The following is a 25333-nucleotide window of genomic DNA, read 5'->3' as shown; positions in this document are numbered from 1 at the left end:
TAGCATCATTCACTGATTGCTCACTTCTGAGAAACTGGTAAATTAAAAACATCTGAAAGGGTCCTTCAGCAGTAGAAGCACTATTTTCTAACTTGTCCACAAACAGAAGTGTGTTTTTATAGGAAATTACTTGCTCTAATTATTCATCATCCATTTCTAGTTTCAGCATTCAACATAGGGAAAGAGAGGATCAATACAGCTGCTGTGCAGAGCCAAACAATAACCTTGGGACACCCATTCTTAGTAACAAGTTCAAAAATAGAAAGTGATATTTGAATGCAGATGGTTTATTGAATTTAGAGTTGGAAGCAGCAGATAAGGATAATGAGGAGGAGCTGGAAATATGATGTATACTCCTGATGGCAAGAGCTGAATGCTTGCCAATATTAAGAGCAATATGATAAATTAAATTTAAAAAAAGATCCACTCACTGGGTACAATAATGGCATTTTGATGACTCACATGAAGCTACTCACACAGACATGTTCATACAAATATGCTTGTTCTATTCTACTTTCTCAGTAAGAAAAACTAGGGGAACTCACGGCTGCTGATTACGTGGCACCAGAGCTCATATTCAGCTCCGATTTTCCACAACTCCTCAGAAGTCTACTTGGAAGTGCAAAAAGGAAAAACTTTTCCAAAAGGTGTGCAAAGTAGACTGAGATGAATTTAAAAAAAATAAAAATCACTAAACATGCCTCTTTGTACGTATCTGTAATTGCTCAGATGCTCAACTCCTACCTGATGAGCTGATACTCATTCTAATCAGCCTATAGCAGCCTGCATGAATTCAACTAATGGAAGTGCATGATGAAAGCCTAATGAGGACTTTCTCTAGTCTTTGACTGAAAGACAGAACTCAGCTCATATCTGAAGCTTCAAAAATTTGTCAGAAAAAGCAACATTGAGCATGTTATATTTATTACTAGCACTCCTTCAATAATGGCTGAAATTACTGAAGAAGTCTGTTCGGGTATTTCAACTGCATACACTTAAAACTATCTGTCCAAAAAAGATTTCTACCTGCATTGCAATTTTTGTACAGGTCTATTGTAATACATGGAATTCCTCCTAGATATAAGGAAACAGATTACTGGTTTATAGGACATGATTTAGAGCCTCAGCTGGGTGTGTTAAGCTAGATTTGTAGACTTCCTTCAGAAGTAACATTAGATGATTCATGGAAGACTAAAACAGTCTTCAATCAGCTCTCTAGCTAATCAAGGAAAATGGCAGTAAGCACATAGTGAAGAAACCAAATTAATTCAGAACCTGAAAAGTAGTTCAACAAAACATTCTCACCAGTGCCAGTAAAGTAGGAAAAAAAATCTGCCGCTGAGGGCTTTTTTTCTTAAGACACAGTAACCCAGAGGACACCCAGGTTCCTTATCCTCAATGTTTTATATCAATGTGGCCAATTAATAGTATCAAACAAACAAAAATGTGGTTGTTGCAGTAATATCTACAAACCTAGCAATCTGTACCTTATTCTGAAATTATCAGCAATTTAGCCCCAGGAAACACTGCTTAAAGAACTACGGAGAAAACACTACACATTTTTTAAATCCTTTTTTTTTCCATAAAACTGAACCTAAAAAGGAATCAAACTATCACACGTGATTCCTTACTCATTGCACATTTACTAAAAGTAATGGACTTAAGTGTTTTTATACCATGTATGTGGTAGACAAGATGATTTCTTCAACTACAACACACATGATGAAATGTTAGTGGAAATTACTATCACAGACTGTTTTCTTGAACTTCAGAACTAGCAATTTAGACAAATTTAAATGAAAGGGCAGAAGTATTTGGCTGAACAGAGAAAATAAAAAAACATCCTGTCTACGCAAATATTCCCAGCAGCAGACAGTTGGACCACAATGTTTATTTTATTGGATGCAGAGCGAGTGAGAAAAAAATATTTTTTCCTATAATATTTCAAAGCTTTTAACCTTTTTATTAATACTATACATGTAGTCATGGGCCTGCTGACGTTACGGCTGGGTTGACAAGCTTCTTGCATGCCCCATATGGCTGAGTATAAATGGAAAACTCAGACAAAGACGCAGAGATCACATCCCCTACATTTACAGAATGCTTAAGATCAGCAAAACGATTCTGCAAAGTGTTGACGTTCCAGATTAAAGTCATTATCATACATATTTCCTCTCTGCTGTTGCACATAAGATCCAATGTTTTTACCATAAGCTCTCTGAAAACTTTGAAATGTCTGCACGAGACTTCTGTGTTTCTCATACATTCCTCTGCTGCAGTTTTCTCATCCTGATGAGAAACCCCAGGGTACACCCCAGGGCACACTGCTGTCTCATACTCAGCTTGCTATCAACCAGAGCCCCCAGATCCCTTTCTGCGGGGCTGCTCTCAGCCTCTCGTCCCCCAGTCTGTATGTACAGCCAGCAATGCCCCTTCCCAGGCACAGCCACTTGCTCTTGTTAAACTTCATTGTTGATAGTCCTCTAATTCATCAAGGTCTCTCTGCAAGGCCTCTCTACTCCTGAGGGAGTCAATATCTTGTCCCAATTTAATATCATCTGCAAACTTACTCGAAACACCTTCTGGTCCCATATTCAAGTCATTTATGCAAACAGTGAGAACTGGCCCTAAAATGGAGTCCTGCTGAACCCCACCAGCAACTGGCTGCCAGCCTGATATAGCACCGTTTTCTACAACTCTTTGAGCCCAACCCATCAGCCAACTATTCCCCCATTGTATCATGTTTTTTATCTATCCATATGCTGGACATCTTGTCCAGAAGAATACTGTGAGAAATGGTACTGAAACCTTTCCGAAATCCAAAAAGATTACATCAACTGGCTTCCCATTCTCTCTGTTTACAATAAACACTTCTCCGATAACAGCATCAGGTGTAATTGGTGTCATTTTCAATTATGGTACTATTCTCATGTCACATTTGTGCAGCACTATGCCAGCTCCACCTCAGGAGGCCCAAATCCAATTCTCAATTTAGTGTGCATAATCAGTATGGAAGACAACTTTGACGCCCTCCACCCAGCCCTCCCACTTACACCGACCAAACAAAAGCACAGGGCTGCAATGACAAAAGCCAAGACCTGTTTCTGTACAGAAATGTGTCCTGTATATGGAAACACCCAGGAAACATAGCACTTGATGCTCGAGGAGGTCAAGCGCCTCAGCTTTGCTACAACCAATTAAAAGAAAATAGCCATAAAAGTGCAGATACTACTGTAGGGTAATAAACTTGACTTTATCAGTGACAGTGGTGCACATTACAAACTTCAAACTCATTCCTTGCCCTAATCCATCAGAAACTTCCTGGCTTTAACAGGCTATAAACAGCAGAAGCTTTGAAGTCCACAGATTAGGATCGCTAATAGACAGGCCGAAGGAGAGACTGGCTGAAGAGCCAAGTGGAATGCCCTGCATGGATCTGAAATAAAACAAGTTAATTTAATCAAACTGACCTCTCTTTGGCCATGGCCCAAGAGATTACAATGGTTATAACAGCAATAAAGAGACGAGGAACACTGGAAACAAATAGTTATTTACTTCATTGCAAAGCTTAGTCTAATGTAAGGGCACAAGCGTCTGGGCATTTAACTATGCTCTCAAAACACTTGAGAGCAGGGTTTGAAACTCTACAGACAACAGCATTTTTTTCCTAAAACTAGTTTGTCTTCTCAGAAAAAAAATAAAATACTAATATTTAAGAACTTCTAAATGCAAAATTAATATGAATGATTTAACAGAAAAGTTATGCAATGTTTTATTTGCTTCTTTTTTTTTTTTTTTTTCCTACTCAAAGGAAAACATGGAAGCAATCCATTTGGGTCAAGTCCACCTGCATTCAGAGGATACGTGTCCTCACAGCTTACATAACTGAATGAACGTTACACTAAGCGTTTTTGCTTTCAGACAATCTTCTTACTGCAAAAATTCCAGTATCATCAATTTATATGCAACGCTTCTCACTTCAAAAGACTGCAAACATTTCATAAACCACTGAATTTGAGGTGTTTAGCGCAGCAGTATTACTGAACACTTTTCAAAGCAAACAATAAAGCTACTCTGCTTTGAACTGCAACAAGTTGCCAAAATGGCAAATGAGCCAAGTGAATAGTTGTAATAGCTTGGCTCCCGAGAAGCTGTCAGAAGATGGTAAATTGAGACAAATGGCAAGGGATTAATTTTTGCACTGCATCTTACTGCTGTGCCAAATAGCTAACTTCGAAGAGTGGAAAACAGCAGCAGCTGAAGCTGAGCTACAAAGCGAGGAGTCCTAACCACAAGTATGATTTGATACAGAAGATAGATGAATACACAACGCTCTGTATCACCAAATTTAGCATTTTTGAATACATGATCCTAGAAGGAAACATTGGTTCTCAAACAAAAACATCACCTGCATTTTCCAATGTGAATGACCAATTCATACATATGACGTACAGGAAATAAACTCATTTACAACTGCTGTATCTACAGTCTCAGGAACTATATTATAGTATCAGGAAAAATGGGAGCTGATGGCAGACAGAATCATGGTATTACATGGAAGAGGACAGAGAAGCACAGGATTAGGATCTGGGACTTGAAAACAGGCAACAAGATGTGAGGTCTAAGCAACCTGAGATGGAGGTCCTGGCACAAGGGTTAATATATGACAGGAGAGAATCTGGAGGATCACAGACCTGGGACAATAAGGCTTGAAGTCCTCACCTGAAGGAGGCACAGCAAGTGAAGCAGAATGCCTCAGCCAAGGCCTAGGGCAAGAACATATGTAACCCCTCTGCTGTTGTTGACAGACAGGTGGAGGTAGAGCAGATCAATCCTCACTGCCATACATAACAGCAAAACTACACTTCTACATGTACACTGCAGTGTGGACAAGCTTACAAAGGCAGTTTTGCTACTTGAAGTTACACCTGAACTAAAAGCAATTTGTTAATACAGTACAGCAGCATGCCAGGCCAGCAAATACTCGTGCCAATGAAGCACACCTTGGATACTGAAGATTAAACAAATTAATTCAGATTTATATCACCAAGTCCACACATGAGCAATTAAAATGCTTCTGAAGCCAAATCTTCAAAAAAAGTCTTCAGATATAAATCATTTGGGGAAAGGTCTCTGAATATGTTCTCACTTTACAATAACCATGAATTCAAAAACTTAACATCCTGAACTCTTCAGACTCACTCATATAAAGAACATAGTAGAATACGTGTTGGGAACCAAAACATTTAAATAAAGGTATGTATGGCTTGCTTTATTGGTCTAGCCTTAGCTTTTTCACAACACATCCTGGTGTTGTAGTAACTTCTCTTCAGACACCCAAAACGTCTCAAGGTTTCATTTAATCAGTCAAACTACTCACTCATTTTATAGTCTCAAACACTCATACTACTTTGCTGCTCTGAACTGTGTTTGCCCCAGAAAACATCCCAGAAGAATAAAAGTTATCCTCTGCAACAACAAAGTGTCTACAGAAGAATAAACCCAAGCAAGGACAAAACCAAGTCTCCCTCCATACCACTCCCCAAAATAAGGTGAAGGGCAGACAATGTTTCTGCAACTCCTGTATGTTACCTTTGATCCTAAAGTTTGTGCAGAACCATTTATGTGTTTGTTTTTTTTTTTTTCTTTTCATCTACTTTGGCCTCTCATTTCACTTTCAAAAACATTGCCACAAAAATCCTAATTCGTTATTTTGAAAGAAGCTATGAAATATTTTTTGAAGACACATTAATCAACCAAAAGATGTATGATTTTGTAACCGGTACAAGTAGACACGCTACCCCCAGGTTCACCCTCTTCCATCACACCTACCATGAGGTCTTACCTTCTGGTGGATTCTTGTTCTGATTGTTCCAGACAACTAACAACTTGGACAGACTTGGCACTTTGGACACCTCAGTGATGACTCGGAAAAGGCTCTCCACCCGGTCGTAGGTCAGAACTATAGCTGTGAATCCTTGGGACTGTGGTGGAATCAGCGGAAGGAAGAGTGGATTGCTCACACTGCTCCATTTCTGTGAAGGAAAACGATTCAAATAAAGGGAATTATTACAGTATGGAGTAATTATTATGGTAAGGAGTAATTCATGTAGACAGGATTTAACCATCAGATTTGGAATGTGCTCAGATCAGGCAGGATGATTCTCTAATTTCAGCAAGTTTTTCCGTAACTTCCATATTTTTTTCATAATTTTCATTCCAATCTCTTAATTCAATTTTTAGTTTTACCTGGCTGTAACAATACATGTAAAAGGATTTTCAGAGAAAAAATAAATTGGAGTAGGCAAACAGATCTGTGGAGAAGGAAAACTACGGTGAATTTTGAGCTCAGCTACCATAACTCAGTTTTCATTCACTAATTACTATTTCAATACCTTTATATTTACAGACAGGACTTAGTGAACATACAAACTTTATCAGTACTACAACTTCAGAAGTGAAAAAGTATAAAAACATCAGAATAGCAAAAACCATAAACCTGTCATAATATGGGCATCCAAGCAAAAAAAGCAAAAGCTCACACTCCGAGGAATAACATACTAGGTCCCACAAAACTGCGTTTGTTCAATGGGGTGAGAAAAACTATTGTGTTAAAAAAAAAAAAAAAAAGCACGAGATGCAAAGATGAATTTCAGAGAGTTATCTACCCCTCCTGAATTTTAACTAGGGCATCCCTTTTAAGACTTTAAAGGCCTTGTTTCAATACACTGCCAGCACAAGAGGCCAGCTCAACTGGCAGGAGGCAAGACAGACAGCTAAATTCTCACTGCGTGTGCCAACCCCGCTTGGAACCGACAGTATCGAGGAGGAAGCAGTGAGGGGATCACTCGACAGGAATCGAAGGTGTTTCGGTCCCTGCTTTTTCATCCCAGCTGACATTCCAAGCAGATACCAAGGGTCAGACGGAGAAGCAAAGGGAAAAACAAGACCTTTTGGGACGAGGTGAAAAGCCGAGATGGGAAAGCCAAAACTCAGCAATGCTGTTTTGCAAGAAAGTCTTGAATCTTAGCCTGTAAAAACTATGAACACCCGTAGGGGTTAGTAACTGCCTCAGAAACCTCAGGAAGATGTTCAGTTGAATACATGCTGTAGGTTTGCTTGTGTCCCAAGGAAGGCAAGTTTTACAGACTCGTACTTGCAGAAAATTTTGCAACTTTCCATGTCCGTATTGAATCTTTGGGCTACTTTTCTTTATACATCCATTACCCTCCTTACGTTTAGTGGCTAGACACCCCTAACTAGAATGTTTTGTAACTACTAGGACAAGGAGAACAGATAGCCTAAAAGAAATCAAAATATTTTTTACCATTTTGGCAAAGGAGAAAAAAATAGGTGAATACTATCACCTTCTACAAGCACATCAACACTGACATGGGGGTAAATGTGATTAAATTTAAGCACAACGTTAGCACACTGTTTTATCCGTGATGCTCTAACGATATGTTCCAGGCAAGAATCTGGCAGCAGGAGCAATGTCTTTTATTAGACTTCCCAAAATAGCTGGAAAGACAGGCTGGTCTTCAGCTACGCGTGTCCTTTATCAGGCCTGGTACAAGTAGCATTTGATATAAACTGTCATAGAGGTTCCCAATGGAAAACACACAGCTTTTACCCACCAGGAGTAACAGGGTAACAATAATAGTAATAGCACACCACGGAACTTCAGTTCATGAAAAGGACATGGCTACCTGTGATACAGGAGGACTACACTCAGTAATTCAGAAAATATCCATCCATTACTTTATGGATGGATACAAATCTGCTTTCAGATTATTACAATTTCTAAAATTAAGGTTTATGTACACACTTTTGCTAATTTTACAAGACAACTGGTGGCAGAAGAGGTCAGCCCTCTGATTTTGTTCCAGCTTCAGTAATTCCTACAGCAAATCACAACCTAAGCGTTAACAGGGCTCAATCCACCTCATTAAAGCTTTACAGACTCATTTCCACACAAACCCCACCCCAAGACTGCTGTTACCCAAATGATCCTTGTAACGTCGAGAAGCTCTTTAAAACAACTTTCAGAAACCTCTTTTCATTAATACTTGTAGCAAAGATTTAATTTCATACCCAGCAGGCTGCCGAGAAAATCCGATGTTTCTGTCCTGCAAGTAACAGTACCCGGTAAAATAATCTATAGGCAATTCTGTACTCATGACTTACGGGCAAGTATTGCCACCTAAATTAATAGCCCCTCCCTGAAGTTTAGTTTATTTAGCAACTTCTTCTCTGGCCACAGCATTTCCTAAGACATGACTTGCTAGATATTCCTGGAAAAGGATTATATTTATATCATTTTAAGGTGATTTTAGGTACCCACAGAAAAAACGCAGATGCATGACTGTGAGCACTTGCATATGCGTCTATAAAAAGTTATAACTGGCCTTGCTGGTTATAACTTAGGAAAAATAAGACAACTTTTAAGGTGTTTTTGCTCATGCATCTACTAAAGGATGACAGAGGGAGGGAAAAGCTTATGGACCCACACTAATGGACGGGAGAACCAAGCCTCTCATTTGAGAACAACATTTCAAAAAGGCAATTAAGCATCTCTCAAGTGCCATTAAGAGCCAACCCCCTGCTGCCTGCCTCAAGAGTGTGTCTACAGTCTGAGACCTATTGACCCCACTTTCTGCAGGAAATCGGGCAAATTCGAGCCTCCATAATTTACTAAAGTCTTCCAGATTTCTCCTTCGGAAAAGCAAGCCATACAGGCAATTAATTCAACAGCACCCTAATTAAATCTCCATTATGGCAGCAAAGCATGAAATGGGGAACGATACAGGGATGGGTTCTCCCAGTCATTGCTCAAGAAACCAAGTGCTGAAGGAACATTTGCTCCAGCCCCATCTTTATTAGCATTCGTGATGGAATTCACAGCAGCTTTCACTCTCAGAAAGAGGAGCAAGCAGCAACAGTGGATTGATCATCCATCACCCCTCCTTGACAAAGTGCTGACGTTCAGCTATCAATAAGACAATCCTTCAGTCTTGCCCTCCCAGCTAATATTATTACAGGAACCAGGATAATTAATCTAAGATTAATAGGTTGCTTGCTGTGAATTATTTTTATGGGCAAAAAGGATCAACTTCAAATGCCCGTTTCCTACGAATAATCTCTCATGTCACTTAAATCTTGCAGTCTCAGATGTCTGACAACTCCTGCAGATCACATGAAAAGACAAAGTAGTGGGACCTGAATGACAGCAAGAACTCATAGGTGGCATGAAGCTGGGGAGAGAGGAGATTTCAGGAATGGGTACGTATATAGGGAAGGATTCAGACTACTGCAGCTGTCACGCATGCTTTCCACAAGTGTGCGTGTGTAATAATGCCCTTAGAAATAAGCACTTACCTTTACTGTACAATACAATCATTAAAAATTGTTCTCCCTCTCGGTCATTAATAACAACTTTATTCTATTTTAGGAGAAGTCAATGTATTGAGGATACAATATTAAGGGATTTAAATTCTCACGTGAGATGCTTAGGGTTGGACTTGATGTGGAGCCTTCAATTTCAAGTTAGCTGAGAAGTTTTAAACAGGCTGTTCTCAGGACACAGAGGTGAGACAGGTAAGAGTTTCACAATGCTACTGAACAGAGCTGGCTGATCATTATAAATACCCCTGAATCTCAAAGGTACTGGTATCAGACACAACTAAGACAGGGTCTTACCCCAAATTTCTTTAAGTGTATACTAGCTCTCACCAAAAGAGACTCGAAGAAACACACAGCAGCCAGATTACAAACTGCAACACAAAATGATCTCTAGGAAAACAAGGCTGTATGATGCTGTTCCATATTACAGAAGAGTCAAGAACTCCCTAAGCTATCATTTAGTGGGAAAATTCAGCAAAAGCACTTTAGAATAAAATTCCACTGTTCCCAAGAACAAGGCGGAGGGTTTTCCTCCCTGTGTATTTTATGTTCAACAACCAGTCTTAGTGCTTGTTATAACCAACAGCAGTGAAACCGCTCAGTTTGAATGACAACAATTCTTAATTAAAACCACAGAGGTAAGGCTAACAGCGCTGAACTTAATGCAGCAGCTAAGCAGCTCATCCATACATCAAAAAAGCATTCATAAATTCATAAAGCAAAGCAAAGATGCATCCCTGCCTCTGTGGGTAAGGGTTTTTCAGCTGGGTAGTTCAGAGCATCACTCCTAACCTCAATGTGGTTTCAATTATGAATTATCAGACCAAAAACGCCTTGATTTATTCTATTTTGCTCCAATTATTCGTGATAAGTTTCTATTGAATACTTTGAGAAAGTATTTCGTCGTGCTTCCCATCCTCAAGTGGTCATAGGGCAGAACCAGAGGAATTAACCCCCTCTCCTTCTCCAGAGCCAACCACAGCACTCACACTCCGCAGAATCACAAGTCAAGTTGCAGAGGCCAACATTTCACATTCTGGTCAAGATTATAAAACTTCCTCAACAACATGTAAGCCATAAAGGCACGCAGGAATTCCTACTTGAGTAATGAAATCTGATATCATGGATTTTGATTGCCAAAATGTATCATGCAACTAAAACACTGTTATTCAGCTTTTTTTTTTTAGCTGCTTAGATTTAGCCAGCCCTTCTGATAGGGCATCTATAGACTGAACATAGATTGAGCATATTTTTTGATAGGAAAACTCGATTTCAGGTTGACCTCTTCAACTCTTATTTTTAGTAATATGCCAAAGGAAGCGATTTTCAGTGATAACAGAATTAGCTTGAATAAAGTTCATATTTAAGGTTTCTGTAAGGCAGGTAAGTTAAAGAATCAACTGTCCAATCATGTTTCCAAATAATAATAATAAATAAATAAATAAATAAATAATAATAATATAAAACAATCAATATTTATAACTGAATATCTGTGGTGCAGTCTATTTGTCTGTAACATCAACACTGCAAAAAGCATATAATTAAACTGAAATTTATTTATTTGAAGAAAGAATATGCATCTTCTAACATGGTGAATAAAGCAAAATTTCACCCAGCTGACTCAAACTATCACACAAGGTAGCTGGAAATAGAGCAGGAACAGATACAGTATCATTCAGTGGAAAAAAAAATCCAGATGTGCATTGCCAAAAAGAGTGCTAACTTGTTTTCATTTACAGGTAAATTTAAAAAAAAAAAAAAAAAAAAAAAACTATATTAATGATTGGTTAATGTTCTGAGGATGACAAGTGATAAGAGGATGGAAGTGCAACTATAACAATTGGCATAATCTGGGGACCATGAGATGTAAAAAAAATTAGTCAAAGGCCTTAAAAACAGTTTAATCATTTAACAAGTGTCAATTGTCTGGTAATTGTCTGGTAAGCCCATGAATGAACATGTAGCTTAGGCATCACTGTTTGAATGGCACTTTTTGCGCTGTTAATTTGGCTATTAATTTTGGTTTAAACCAAACGATGCCTCATTGGGAGAAACGACATCTGGTATGCTTATTACTCAGCATAGTCATATTCTCAAGTGGTTATTAAAGTACAGTCTCTATCTCCCAAGGTCAAAACTCAAATGCAGCTACTGACAAACAAATCCTAATGTTTTACAGGTCTAAGTTAGGAACAGGCTTAAAAGAATTTCAACTAAAACAATTAAAGAAAAAATAGAAAAAAAGAAAACATCCGCATTTTTCAGCAACCCATACATGTTAGGAAGATATTAGGCAAAATAAAAGGAGAATTTAAATAATCACAATCAACTACAAGTGAGAAAGTCATTTTCTTCTATTAAAGCATAACTAAATACTTAACTAAGGCGACAGATCAAGGTCCTTAGCTCTACTGCAGCCCAAACTGGTAACAAGCAGACTGCACACCATGCAAGTCATCATTTTCTGGCTTTCTTGACCATGACTGACTGCCTCTACCTCACGAATAGTGGCTGGACCAACAAATCCAAAAGGCATTGAATTCTCATGCTGGCAGCCAAAGACTAGCTGAGACAACAAGGGAGTCAAGTGGCCCAGGAATGAATTTGAGGCTCCCAAAACATCATTTGCCCCCTTTGCATTAAAAGGGGGAAACAAAGGACATTTTTATTGAAAGTTACATATTAGCACTACCAGCCATCCACTTCCTCAACAGGACAGCCTGTGAGGAGGTGAATTATCTACACTACATTTTTTCCTTTGGAAAAGGCCAACAGCCTCCAGTCAAATGATACAAACACGTACAAATGTTTGAATCAAATAATGTATAAAGTATGGAATTAACTGCATGTGCATTTATCTTCCGTGTACCTTACACCCCCTCCTGCTGGAAAAACATCCTGATGCACTGCTGCTGTGCCCACACTGCGGTGAAGATACTCAGGCAACAGTCTCACAGATGGTCTGAGCCAATGTAAGCCAAACTAATGCAAAAAAATACTGCAGTAAGCTTCTTCAATTAAAACGGTTATTGCACTCTCTGCACCTTCTGCTAACCTGACTACGACTTTTACATACTCTTTCTGCCCCCTGTTCCTATCTGAGCTGTGTAATGGGAACAAGAGCATACGGACGAGCACTGCATTTGATCCTTACCATCCACAACGGCACAGCAAACAGCAAGGAGAGACGGAGGAGCTGGATGCTGAGCCAGCCTAGTTCCATGGGAGAATGCATACGACAAGTTCTGGAGGTCCTGTTCTGGCCAGTAACACGAGAATTTATGGTGCTGAGTTACTCGCACATCTCACTGTGGTATTAATGTTAACTCACAGGTGCTCCACTTCAACAGTTACCTGGGTCCTGGCCCTGAGGCCAATCGGAAATAATTTTCTTTAAACGCTTCAGTATTGGAGTTTATTTAGAGACCAATACAGCAGTTCTGCTGCAAATGAGGAACACATTCAAGTCACCTTTAGTTATTTTGTCTTCTCAGAGTTCAAGAATACACTTGCCATCTTCTGCTACCCCAAATATACACGTGTACCTGCTTTCCAGCTATCATTTTTCAACTAACTAGCAACCCTAACAGTACTATGAGTGCACGTTAGGCACAAACTTAGGTAAGAAACATACTCAAGCAGATCATTTATTTTCCAACAGGCAGAATTTTAACAACTACCATAATATTTTTTTTAAAATCTTTTTTAAAGAACTCTATGACTTAGCAGGTACGGAATATACTATCCCCTTCTAAATTGTCTTTAGCTAGATATTAGCTGAGTCCTGGAGAATATGGTCCCCTATAGATCACAACTGTAATGTGCTCTCACCTCAAAGAGATAATATATAATACATCCAAGGAACAAAAAAATCTAAAAGGTAAGTTTGAGAAGGCTCCAGTTATTCAATTCCAAGGAAAGAACACTGTTCAAAGCCCAGCAGAATTAGATGGTTAAAAAATAAGAAGAAAGAGCTTGATGGAATGAACTTATCATGCATGCTCAGAGTAGCTACTAAAAGCCACAGTTAAAGATATCACAGGATTGTGTACTCCTGTTCTACAAATTTAACTGCTCTTGAACACTTCCCGATCTGAATTCTATTTTCTTTAACTGACCCTGTGAGAAGAGGTCACAGGCACTCTGTATTGCTGGCTAATATGGAGCTTATACAGCCCATAAAGGAGCTTTTTTATGATGTTTCTGTTCCACACTAAAGCAAGAAATGAATTCATGCACATATTAAGCAATATCCATAGACAAGGGTAAACATCAAATTCTTTCAACCGAGACATAAAACCACCAAGGAACTGACCATTCGTGGCACGAGAGAGTCAAGATACGAGGTGTTAACTCCAACATCCTGGACAAATTCCAGCCTGTCTAATTGCAGTCAGCCTGCTAACTTCTCTTAGCAGTTGCACAGCGATACAACATTCCTGTTTACTCCTCGTGCTGCCCTAGCGTGGCACAGCTGCTATGTGTTCCAGCACAGCTTCAGTGCTCTGTTTGACATGTTGCTCAGTCAGTGGCAATAAACCTGCCTGAAAACCTCTAGGTTGAAAAACTAGTATAAATATTTTTTTCCAAGAATATATATTAAAAAAAAAAAAAAGAGAGAGAAGCCTGCTTGTTGCTCGCAGTAAGAATTGCTTCCCCAGAAACTGATGAGTTTCCATTACAGGAGAGAACTACAAATAGTTTTTTTTAATTCCCTTTAAAGCCCCTTTAAGGACATTTTCTTCATTTTACTAGGTGTTTCCAGATGCTCAAGATGCTTGATTTGCTAGCATAATCTAAAGGTGTTAAGATGCCCTGACCCCCTAATTGTAGAATACATACTTGTGGAGCCTGCTTTGTTCCTTAAATACACGTGTTACACTTCCTCTCTAGACAATGACAACAGTAGACCAATGCCTTTGGTTAAGCAACAGAAATTTGTCCTCTGAAACACAGCCATGAGCTTCTCACCCCTTGTAGCAACTGTTCACACACTGTCAGTCTGAGGAGTTCAAAGTCAAGCACGCTCCTCCCGAGCACTCCTGCCCAGCTTCCAGAGAGACTCTCTAACCCATCATAAAGTGAGACAGTTAACAAGTTTGCTTTTATTAGTAAAACAAAACTATTTTTTATATTTTGACACAGAGAAAATTAACTGATTATGAGTGAAAATCATCTGCAGGCTTTTATATAGTAAAAAAATCAGAACCAGCTGCCTGGTGCAGAAGGTTAATTAATTCTCCAGCATTTTTTTTTCTTAACAGAGGCAGGTTCAACTGGTGAAACATTTCTTTAAGGGAAAGAAAAAACAACCCAGCAAAACTTTGATCATCAGTTTCTGCAGTAGAGAAATTACGTAGAAGTAACATGGAGGAAATTGCAGGCATAGGGCTGATGAGCTATTTCAGCAGAATTACATTAAAGACCCTTGCAGATTAACATCTTCAGTATTTCCACCATTTCCATTGCAGTAATTCATTTTTAAGAGCACTAAACTCATACTAAATTCAACAGAAATATAAGTGTGGATGCGTGCATGAAAAATAAATAAATATATAAATGAGCAAGCAATTTGGAGCGTGCAATAGCAGAAGTTAGAAGTTTGTATTTCACAGCCAGGACATAAAACGAACTGCTAGGTATTTTGCCAGCTGTCATAAAATATATTAACTTCATCTGCGCAAGTTACCAACACAATGCATGCACAAACACACACACAAACACAAACACACAGAATTATTACCAAGTTTCATACCACATACCTTTTATACGAGGAAAAAAAAAAGCAATTTGTTTTATGAGTGAATCAAACGAATTTACTTACCACAGCTGGGGGATCATTCCAATCTTCGTAAGAAATGGCAGCATATGGGTAAATTCTATCATTGATAATCTGAAGAGTAGCAAGAGCGATTGCTTTCATTGATCGAAAGTATGCTTCCCAGAACCACCTTGCCTGTAAAGAGAACAAAATTCACTTTCACATTGAACAGATGCAGTGCTTAATAATCGGTTTTGTCTTGACTTATACAATCTGTTCAATGCACTCTACAAGTCAGGTGGAAATTAAATCAGGAGGCATGTTTTTTGTAACAAGAATATTTTCATAGAGCCAGAAGACTTCAAACTCCGTCCCGCTCTCAAGAAAAAGATGACTTACAGCCCATAAAACGAAGCAGCAGCATTAGTTTGCAAGTGACTCAGTAGAATGGAAAAACCTTGCAGATACTTAAAGAAATCAGTTACTTCCATACTTTTATCATTATTTTTGCTCTTCAAAAATGTCAAAAGCAGTTTGACCACAGAACAGAAGTTACCGTTGTACTGTTTTTCCAAGGCAGAGGGATCCACAGTGCAGCTAGGAAGCCTCGTTAGAGGGCATGAAGCCTAAAACACGGAACTTAAGTCATTTTTTAACATCAGTGTTAGAGACAGCCAATCAACTAGAGAATTTTAGTACTCCTGAACTCTATCAAACTAGTAATTTCCAAGTCTGCCAAGAAAAACCTCAACACTGTTATTTATACAAGTTAATATTAAGATTTTTACATAAAAGTTCATGCATGCATATACTAATTAGTTAAAAAACATTCATCAGGTCTAATTTGCAACATGGGAAGTGTAAAACAATGCTGAAACAAAGTCTGTGATTTTATTGTACAGAGGCACACTGAACTTCACAGACAAGTCAATCTCACGTCCTATATGGCAAGTTTTAATCTCGCCCTGGTTTCTATGTAAGACAGAAATGCTGGAAGAAAAACAGGGAGTTGGAAAAGAAAATGCTGAGTTATCTGATATCCTGTTAGATATAAAAACATTTTTTAAAAATACCTCGAATCATCAAATGATCCTGTAGGATTTCATCCAACTCATAAGGAAACATATTTTGCCAATAAATATAGTTCAAGTGTTTTGGCCAAAAAATGTAAATTTTTTCAACCTGCTTTTTCTTGAGGGAACTCCAGCACCTGAAGTGTCCAGAAGGTAATTTAATTTAAAATCTCCTCGTGGTTCAGTATCAACTGTAAGCGTATGCATTTGCATCTTGGTGGTAAAACAAAAGAGCTTTTTTTCCTAAGCTTAGAAGCTCTCACACCCGAATGCAACTGAAGAAAACATCACAAATTTGGACAAACATTATTTTATTTTTGTTACAGATTTTTTAAACAGCAAGAAGTATCTGTAGAATGACCACTTTTAGCTATGTGATATGAAAATAATAACTAACATTATTTAGAATATTAAGTTACTGAAGGAATATTGGAGCTTTTGGAGATAAAGACTTTCAGATGAACAAAAACTAATTTTTCTTTAGCTGTAATGCTGAGTTGCTAGTGTATCTCCAAATGCAGTTAACAGCTTTTTAATAGAAGATGGAGTGATTCCTACTTGGATACTGTGCGCTGTAGTGTTCCTTAGCTAAAACACAATGTAAAGGAAAGAAACAGGGGAAAAAGGGAAAATGCAAATTCATGTGCAAACTTGCACAAAATCATGCATTTGTAACCATGTATGTTACTCTGAGTATAAGCTGTGGGATTCAGAACTGAGAATCCGTTGCCAAAACACTGGCCCCAAAACCCTGCTCTGTGGGTAGTCTGTAAAACTTGTTCTTCAGAATAGTTTTGTTAAATATCGAAGAAGAAAAAAAAAAAATCATGTTCCAATTAAAAAAACTAACAGAAGTGCTCTCTGGAGCACTATTTTTATCGTGAGAAAACAATAACATAAGACTTACTGGTACAGAATAGTTCAATATTTTATTAAGGAGACAGATGAGTGTGTCCAAAATATTACACTTCTCTGAAGCCTGTCAACCAGAGAAAATGCAAAGCAATTTCACTCTAGAACAGAATCACTTCTCTCTCTCCATATCCCTCTCCCTGGTGGACTTAACAGCTGGATAACAGTCTGAAAGAGTATTACCAAGAACACAGTACAAAACAAATATTATGGCCAACTGTAAAAGCAGAAGAATTACATGAACAGGTAAGAATAAATATTGTCTGACTTCCTAAAATACCCAAAAGGCACTAAATAAACACCATGTTCTAAGAAAAGATATATTCTTTTTTCCTTGTCCCTTTTCTTAAGAAAAAGGTATTATCCAGAATTCAGCAGCAAGTGACTTGAAAAGAAAAACAGAAGTAGATTAAGAATTAGAAGTGACCAGAGCAGCAAAATGAACCACCTCTCTATTCAGGTGTCCTAACTGAACAAGAGTAAGAACACAGACTCCAAATTTCATTGTCATATTGGACATCAGTTTGAGAAAATCACTGCTATATGCAGCAGTAACTGGGAAAAATAAATGATTTTATGTAGCCTTGTAACAGATAACTTTAAGTAGTAATTGAGTAGCATGGGACTGTGTATTTCATTCTTGCTAAATGACCGCTTTCTTAACCTGTTCTAATTCTAAGATTATTTGTATTGTAATAATTGTAACTGACTAGCTTAGTACCAATCAACTCTTTCCTCCTTCAGTAAAATTGGGATGGATCTGATCTAGCATCTCTTTGCTGAAAGAAGGTTTGCAACATCGGGCAAAACTACACCTTTATACCAGAAGCAAAAGTGTAGAGGAGGGCAGGGGGAATTTACTTTTTATAGACTAATATTTATATAATTAGTTTTTTGTAAGGAGCTAGAAAATGTTCCCACAGTTGGTTGTAATTTTTTGGAGTTGTGTTTCTTTAAGACAGAACTCAAAACCTTCTAAGGGGATTCTAAGTCTCCAAACAGATGTTTCAGGGTCTCATTACTTCCTCCCCACCTTGTTTGCTTTTATAAAGCAGAACTGATTAACATGGTTTGCCAGTCTCCGCTACTCAGCATGGTGAGTTGCTAAACATTTTGGGAAAGTTTTCTATTGGGAAGATGTGTGTCAATTCCATTTGAAATGTATTTTCTGCTCTACTTGGTGTGGTTGAAAAGCTTATGTTGGAATGTAACGAATACCTAGGGGGAATAAAAATCCCATGAACACATACAGGGATACAGGAGAGAAAAACAAGAAAACCAGCCCCGAGATATATTCCTGACTCTTATGCCAACTTTTAGTATTCTTGTATAATTTTTTCCAAGCTATCCATTTCTCTTTCCCTTATCTGTGAATTTAGGAGACTAATGGTTATGTAGCTCAAGAGTAGCTTTAATACACTAGGTAATGGTTGTAAGAGATTGCGATTACAGCATACTAATTAGAGCTGACCTGAAAGGCTTAGAGGACCTTGAAATAAGCGATCCACATTTAAAGATCTTGCCTTCCACACAGCATTAATTATACAAGGGCTACGATTAAGATATGGTCAGGATACCATTCCTTTCAACTTGAACTGAAATTCATTTCTAGTACTTTAGAAGCCTGCTTGATTAGACTTTGGAATTTTCTGAGGAAACACACACGATGTGGACCACAGATTTGTAGCGAATGCTAAACGTGTGTACACCCAAGTATTGCTTTGGTCACAGGCAATCTAAATTATAACCAGAGATCAAATGTGTAGTTTGTACAACTGCCAAAACGGCACAGATGAACACATGTTCACCTACTGGATTTTGTTCTGGGTGTATGGCTTACCTGGCAAGAGCATGGGACAGAAGCATTTGCAGCTATTTTCATAGCTGCAACAGGCAACAGTACGCAGCAGAAGGGTAGCCTACTCACAAAAAGTAACATTTATTTAGGTAAGGTGTTATTTTCCTTAGAAATAAATACACTCGGGGGCCTAGCATCTCTTTATAAGCCAGCATAGCATCAGGTTACAGAGTCCATTCATATAATGTTTATAGGTTCTAGTGTTAATGCCGCTAATGGTGCTCCAGCACAGAGCTCAAGACAGATCAATGTAAATCTTGTGATTAGTTTGTGAAAAGAAAAACACTAGGCATGAGGCAAGGAAAGGAATGCTTTCTGTAACATTTAGATCAAGAGGGAAAATATTCCATGAAGGGAACTTTCTAGTCTCCTGTCCTTTCAGCACCCCACAATTTGGTGGGAGTTTGTCAAGTTAGCAAAAGGGAAAAGACAAGATTCGCAGAAGAGCAGTAAAAGTTAATTGTCCATAAACCATCATTCCTCTCAGCTTCTGGGTCAGGCGCCATGATGCTGTAAGATCTTGCCCCACGGCAGGGCTTCAGTGTTTCCAAAATGCCTTGGAAAGATTTACGAGGCCTCGAAACGTAACCATTTTCGCACTGGCTAAGGTGACTACTTCAGTGTTTTCCCTTTTCAATGGCTCTCAGTGTTTCTGATTCCTTATTCCCTGATCAATCGAGTTAGGGAAGTGTGGCTGAGGAGAAGAGCACGACCTAGCTCTGCTGTGTATACATACCAGCTCTAGTCATGGAAGGTCATCCACAAAGACCTTCAGGCTCCCAAGTTACACACGATACTGCAGTATAATCAAATGCTTTCCTAGTTACTGAGATCTACCAAGTTATTGTCCATTAAGTAAGCTATTATAATCACTCACATTCACCCTATAACCTTTCTGTTGTGCAGTAAGATTAGGCAGGCTACTGAGGCTCAAGATAAATTGAATTATCATGTATTTACTCCACGCTAAAGATACATACGAGGATAACTGATGAAATATAATCATTGGATAGCAAACTTGAGCTCTCATCTCCTCCAGTCTATTCCCTTAAGGTAAAATGGGACTGAAGAGGGAGCATCAGTTCCTCTTTTGGAGGAACAAACATTTTATACAGTTTTCCAAAAAAAATCTTCAGTTTAGATGGAAAACCCAAAAACACCAAATTCACACATTTTTCTGCCAAAAATTTATGATTTGACTCCTCCTTCTGGAGCAACGTAACATGTCTGCAGCTGGTTCCCTATCCCAACAACCTTCTTGCCGATCATATGCATCACTTTTAGCATGCAGTTCTTCAGCAAAACTGATAGCAGCTGGGTCAGCTAAAAACAGGGCCATCTTTGCTTCCTTAGCAGGCTTATGAAAAACCCTCAGAAGACTTTATACAATTAAGAACAAGATGGCAGTTTGTTTCTATAAAGTGATAAAAATTTGGATTTTTTTAAAAAGTGCTTGTTTGATTTCAGACCCTTAGGAGCAATACTACACTATCAAATTCAACGTATCTAAGGTTGGCTGGCTCCCTCTTTTCTTGCTGATCAGTGAGGAAAAAATGGGGTCCTTCAGAGAGAAAGTGAGAGCAATGGTGATTTCAAATACCTCCTGAACAATCTGTGCTCCTCTTAGTAAGGGAGCATCAGAGGAGGACAGAGTAAGTGATCAGCTTTGGACCAGGATATTCCCCTCAAAGTCCTGAGGGCTCTCATTTTTCCAGAAGGGCACAAAGATTTCAAATGAGCAAAAACAAGAACGTAGAATACACTTGTCAAACACAATATATATGTCTCAGGCTATGGGAAAAAAAATAAAGTCACACTCTGAAAAGCCTGCTCTCTTTTGGGGTGCCAGTATAACTAACTACTCAGTTATAAAACTAAAGGTAAGCTCTCTAGACAAGTCTGAAAGTGAAAGGAAAGGAATACTTTCTGTAACGTTTAGATCAAGAGGAAAAATATTCCATGAAGGGAACTTTCTAGTCTTCTGTCTTGAACACTTGATTCCCAAGTAAATAGGTCAATTAAAAATTTTTGGGACTTTAATTCAAAGAATCTATATTCATATGGAGAAATATTTCTTTACTAGAAGACATTTCTCCAGGCTGAGCAAGCAAAGTATTTAGATTATTACAGTCCTACGCTTTACAAAACAGATTCTAGATGGACATTTTGTGGTGCTGTTTGTCTATTATAATGTAATTTCCAAAAAATAGTTCAAGAAGTAAAACAGAAGGTGAATTTAATCACCTATGTTAATATAGTCCCCTATAGTAATTTCAGTCATAAAACAAGCAGATTTGCCTACCTCAGATACAAAACAAAGAGCAGAAAATAAGCCTTTCCACTATCCATTTTTTCCCCTTTTTCTTTTGAAGCTGCCAATTCATAAAAGGAACAGAGGTCAGAGTTCAAAATGCTAGTCTTACCCTTCAGATACCAGCCACTTGGGAGTAACTCACTTCTGCTGGCTCTCGGTTTTATTGCTGTACACTGCCTGACAAATGCTGACTCATACGAGAGCTCAGGGTAAAGGAAAATGTTAGTGCAAGCACAGATATTAATCTACAGCTCCTCACACTGCAGATTTCCTCAAATTCTCCTCTTTGGTACATCAGACAGAATCACTTATATTAATTATAGTAATCCACATGTAGAAAAACACACACATGTGAATGGTTCTTTGAAGCATACCTGTTTAAGTTAAAATTTTAAGCCTTGCTTCCATACTCTCAGATAATTTGTAGCTTGAGTATTTTTTTTAAGGTTGTCATCTTGTTACAAACAATGACCTGCACTGCTTAATATCCTGCTCAAATACACAAAGTAGCTAGTTTTATTAGAATGCCATGGTAACATTTTATATTGTTTTGAAATGCTACATTATCCTGACCTCCTAGAACAGATTTGCACTACTTCTGATCCTAGAAATAGTAACTCTGTTTTTAAGATAGCAAGAAGGCAAGACCTGAACAGATACACCACTAAAACCTGGTGATTTCCCCTCCCACCAGATTTCTGGAGCTCAAACTTGGTTCTTTGGTTAAGGAGTATGTCAACATGACAACTCTGCTGCAGAAGGCAATACTGCATCAGTCAGGAAACCTGATTTAGTGTGCTGCCACCCTCCAAATCCATTGCCAAAATGTATTCAGTTACAGAGCCAACAAATAGATACCAACACTAGGAGCAGCACAGAACCTGCCCGTTCTCAGCTGTGAATACTGCTGCAAAGCATGAAGACAGTCAGTAAAGAAAGGAGCACAATGAAACAAGTGTAGTTTCACAGGGCACGTAGAGCTTCGACACTGTCATGCAAAAATGGCCACTATTTCCTGCATTCCCTTTGCTCCCAAAGAGCATTCAGCTCTGTCCTGCTATTTGCAGGCAAATCCATATGTTGGCACCACAGAAAAAACACAGCTGAGAGTAACACAAATTCTCATCTGGCTTCCAGACAGCCATATCTTCATAACCATCATTGATAATGACAAAGACAAAAATAAATAGCCCATTCTTGCCCCTCGTTTCCAGGAGTTTGCTCCTGATCACTCCAATTTCATCAGGCTATGACTGTGAAGGAGCAGGCGGACCCAAACTGAGGAGCAGTCACGATGACTTGGGTGCGTATCATCCTTTTTGCAATAGTTTGGCCTTTGCACACTCCCCGTTAACTGCATGAAACCAAACCAACGATAAGCTGGGGTTATGCTATCATCGATTCAACAGTGGTCCAGAAAAGAATAGAAAACAAATACGTGTGTGCAATGGTGGACAATGTTCAACTACAACATGACCACGAGCTGGGGGCTGGGGGCAGGTTTTAGCCACATTTCTTGACAAATGATGGACAGCTCCTGAAACTGAAAGCAATAGGTTTCTAGTCCCAAGGGTATTGCCTTCAAATATGTCTATGTTCTCAGGGTAGATCAGTTTTCCCTGCTGCAGGCATCCTGCTGAGGGGTGAGGTCCCAAGCAAAACACAGGAATCTGACTGCGAGCCTTTGAGGTGGCAGGAGCCAAGGGGGGTTCAAAGACAAGGCTGGCTGGTGGGCAGCACCTCTGAGTATTGCAGAGGTTAGAGGTTAGTAAAGCAGGAGCCACTGGCCAATAAAACAGTGTTTGGAGAGCCCACTCTACAGATAAATTGAAGATCTGTTTACACCTTTCCCAGCTTTCTGAGTTACACACACTGATGCTTCCCACTGCGATCCTGTCCTCTGTCCACTAGCATCTCCCCTCCTCAGCAGCTGCCCTGCTCTCTGCTGGTTGGCTTTATAACATGGCTAAAGGATGCTTGGAAACTTTTAATCAGCATCCAGCATCAAAAATAAATAAATAAAAGCACAACTGCTTTTATTTGTGTCAACTGCTGCAACAAGATCTGTCTTGTTTGAGATTTCCCATGACTGCTGTACTAATGCTGGGAGAATAGAAGCTTAAATTCCCTTGATTAGAGAAGTTAAACACAAAGCAAGCCCAATGCCAATCACACACATGAAAGGACAGCTTTTTGAAGCAAGAAAAAAAAAATCTAGGTAGGGTTACCACCATATTATAGCATTCAAAAATCAGCACATACCTCATTTTGGAGCTTAAGCTCTGTACCAGGACAAACTTGTCCTTTTGATGAAGACATGTTTTCATGCTTCCTGTAAGCTATATAGTTCTATTTTAAATGAGCATAAACATACACATACTCCACACGTATGCAGTTCTCAACATTGGACAACTTTTATCCACAGGCATTACTTCAATACCTGTGAAGAGAAAAGCTGAAGGACTGGCAGCCGTGGTTTTCTCCTCCGTATCTACAGTACAAATTTGGTTTAGAACATGGTGCTGCTTTTTATTTCCTCCACGTCTTAAAAACAAGTGACATTAGCTCATGTTCTGGAAACACATCTCAGCCCTCATCACTTGAGCTGTGTACGGCTGTGTGATTGTCTGATTAAATAGGTAAGGTCATTAATAATTGCCGGTTGTGTTCACATTGTGAGATGGTCACACTGCAAAGGAACAGCTTTGAAAATAATTTTACATGGACAAAATAATTTATAAATAACTCTAGGTGATGACTTATTTCTTCTTGAAATACATCCGAAATAGTGTGCTATAGAGGAGTGTTCTTTACTGCATGAAGCCAGGTTTTGCAAAAACAGAAGTAATCAAAGAAAAGTCTTCTCAGAGAAGTCGCTGCTATCTCAAAAAAAAAAAAAAGAAAAAAAAAAGTACAGCACTGACCTGTGTTTGCATATTTATTCTGGTTTGATCTTTTGCTTCACCTGAACAATTAAGAATGTCAGGGAGGAGTTGTTTTTCCTCTCCCCTTGATACGCATGTAACATGGCCTCTACCGTAGAGGCAGCTCGATTCCCAGTGGATTCCCTGAAGCACTGATCACTAAACACGGGTAACAACAGACTAGAAACAAACAAGTGGTGAAAGGAAGAATGTAAAGCCTGGGTTTGGTGCTGCTAGCTTACTGAAGTGCCCCAGAAAGTTGGTTAATGGCTGTTATATTCATGCTCAGGCATGAATAATCACCAAATTCAGGATTGGGAAAGAGTTTTTCCCCATAACTCAACAGGGACCATTGATATTTTTTGTTTTTGTTTGCTACAGTGTTGGGAAGCACTTTATGGTAGACCATGCTGTGTGAGGAAGACACAGAGACCAAGTATTCTGTGGGCCCTGCGGGACAAGAATGCATTACCCAGCTGAGTCCAGTTGCAGGAAACTATTCCTTAAGTTTAGCAGTAATCGAACAAGGGGAAGAAACCAACCCAAAAACACAAGCTACACTGCTTGTGAGCCAAAGGGCATTAGAGCATATTCCTAGCACAGCCCGCATGTTCAGTTCTAGCAAAGATAGAGTTTTCCTACATACAAGCATCTAAGAAATTGTTAGATATCTCTACACAACTTAGGAAGACTAAAGGAAAGGCATCCAAAGATTATCCAGGAGCAGGCTGTTTCTACTGAACACGTAAAGTCTTTGTAACTTAAAGCCAAACATCCCTACCATGTTGCAAGATACGTTTGATTTAGTTATTAAACAGGATCCAGGACTTTTAAACTCCATTATTAATACTGTGATTTGACCTTGGAGAAGTTACATCTCTATCCACTCCTTGGGAAAATGGATCCAAGACAAAGCTGTATTTACCACAACACACTCAAATGCAATTACTGCAGCAATGCAGTGTACTTAGACTATATGGATAATTGCTAATGTTATAACAGTTCCAATAATGAAGGAAGGGGTAAGTGGAACAAGTAAATTTGACAAATAAATTTGATGTTTACAGACTAAGCAGCAGCAGAGGGAGA

General features: G+C 38.8%; 2 protein-coding genes across 2 annotated transcripts in view; one reads left to right on the top strand and one right to left on the bottom strand.

Annotated features, from left to right (window-relative positions):
• LOC137857764 (uncharacterized) overlaps nt 1–25333 on the top strand; it is a 150423-nt gene that overhangs the window by 23854 nt on the left and 101236 nt on the right. The gene's annotated exons all lie outside the window — the stretch shown is intronic.
• EXT2 (exostosin glycosyltransferase 2) overlaps nt 1–25333 on the bottom strand; it is a 77588-nt gene that overhangs the window by 30830 nt on the left and 21425 nt on the right. The window contains exons 8-9 of the mRNA XM_068684704.1: nt 15227–15358; nt 5846–6035 (exon numbers count right to left, since the gene is read on the bottom strand). Of these exons, the coding sequence (XP_068540805.1) occupies nt 5846–6035; nt 15227–15358 (322 nt within the window). The remainder of the gene's footprint in view (nt 1–5845; nt 6036–15226; nt 15359–25333) is intronic.

This window comes from Anas acuta, chromosome 5 (genome assembly GCF_963932015.1).
Source record: "Anas acuta chromosome 5, bAnaAcu1.1, whole genome shotgun sequence".
Lineage (NCBI taxonomy): Eukaryota > Metazoa > Chordata > Aves > Anseriformes > Anatidae > Anas > Anas acuta.
This window is presented reverse-complemented; position numbering and strand designations above follow the sequence as displayed.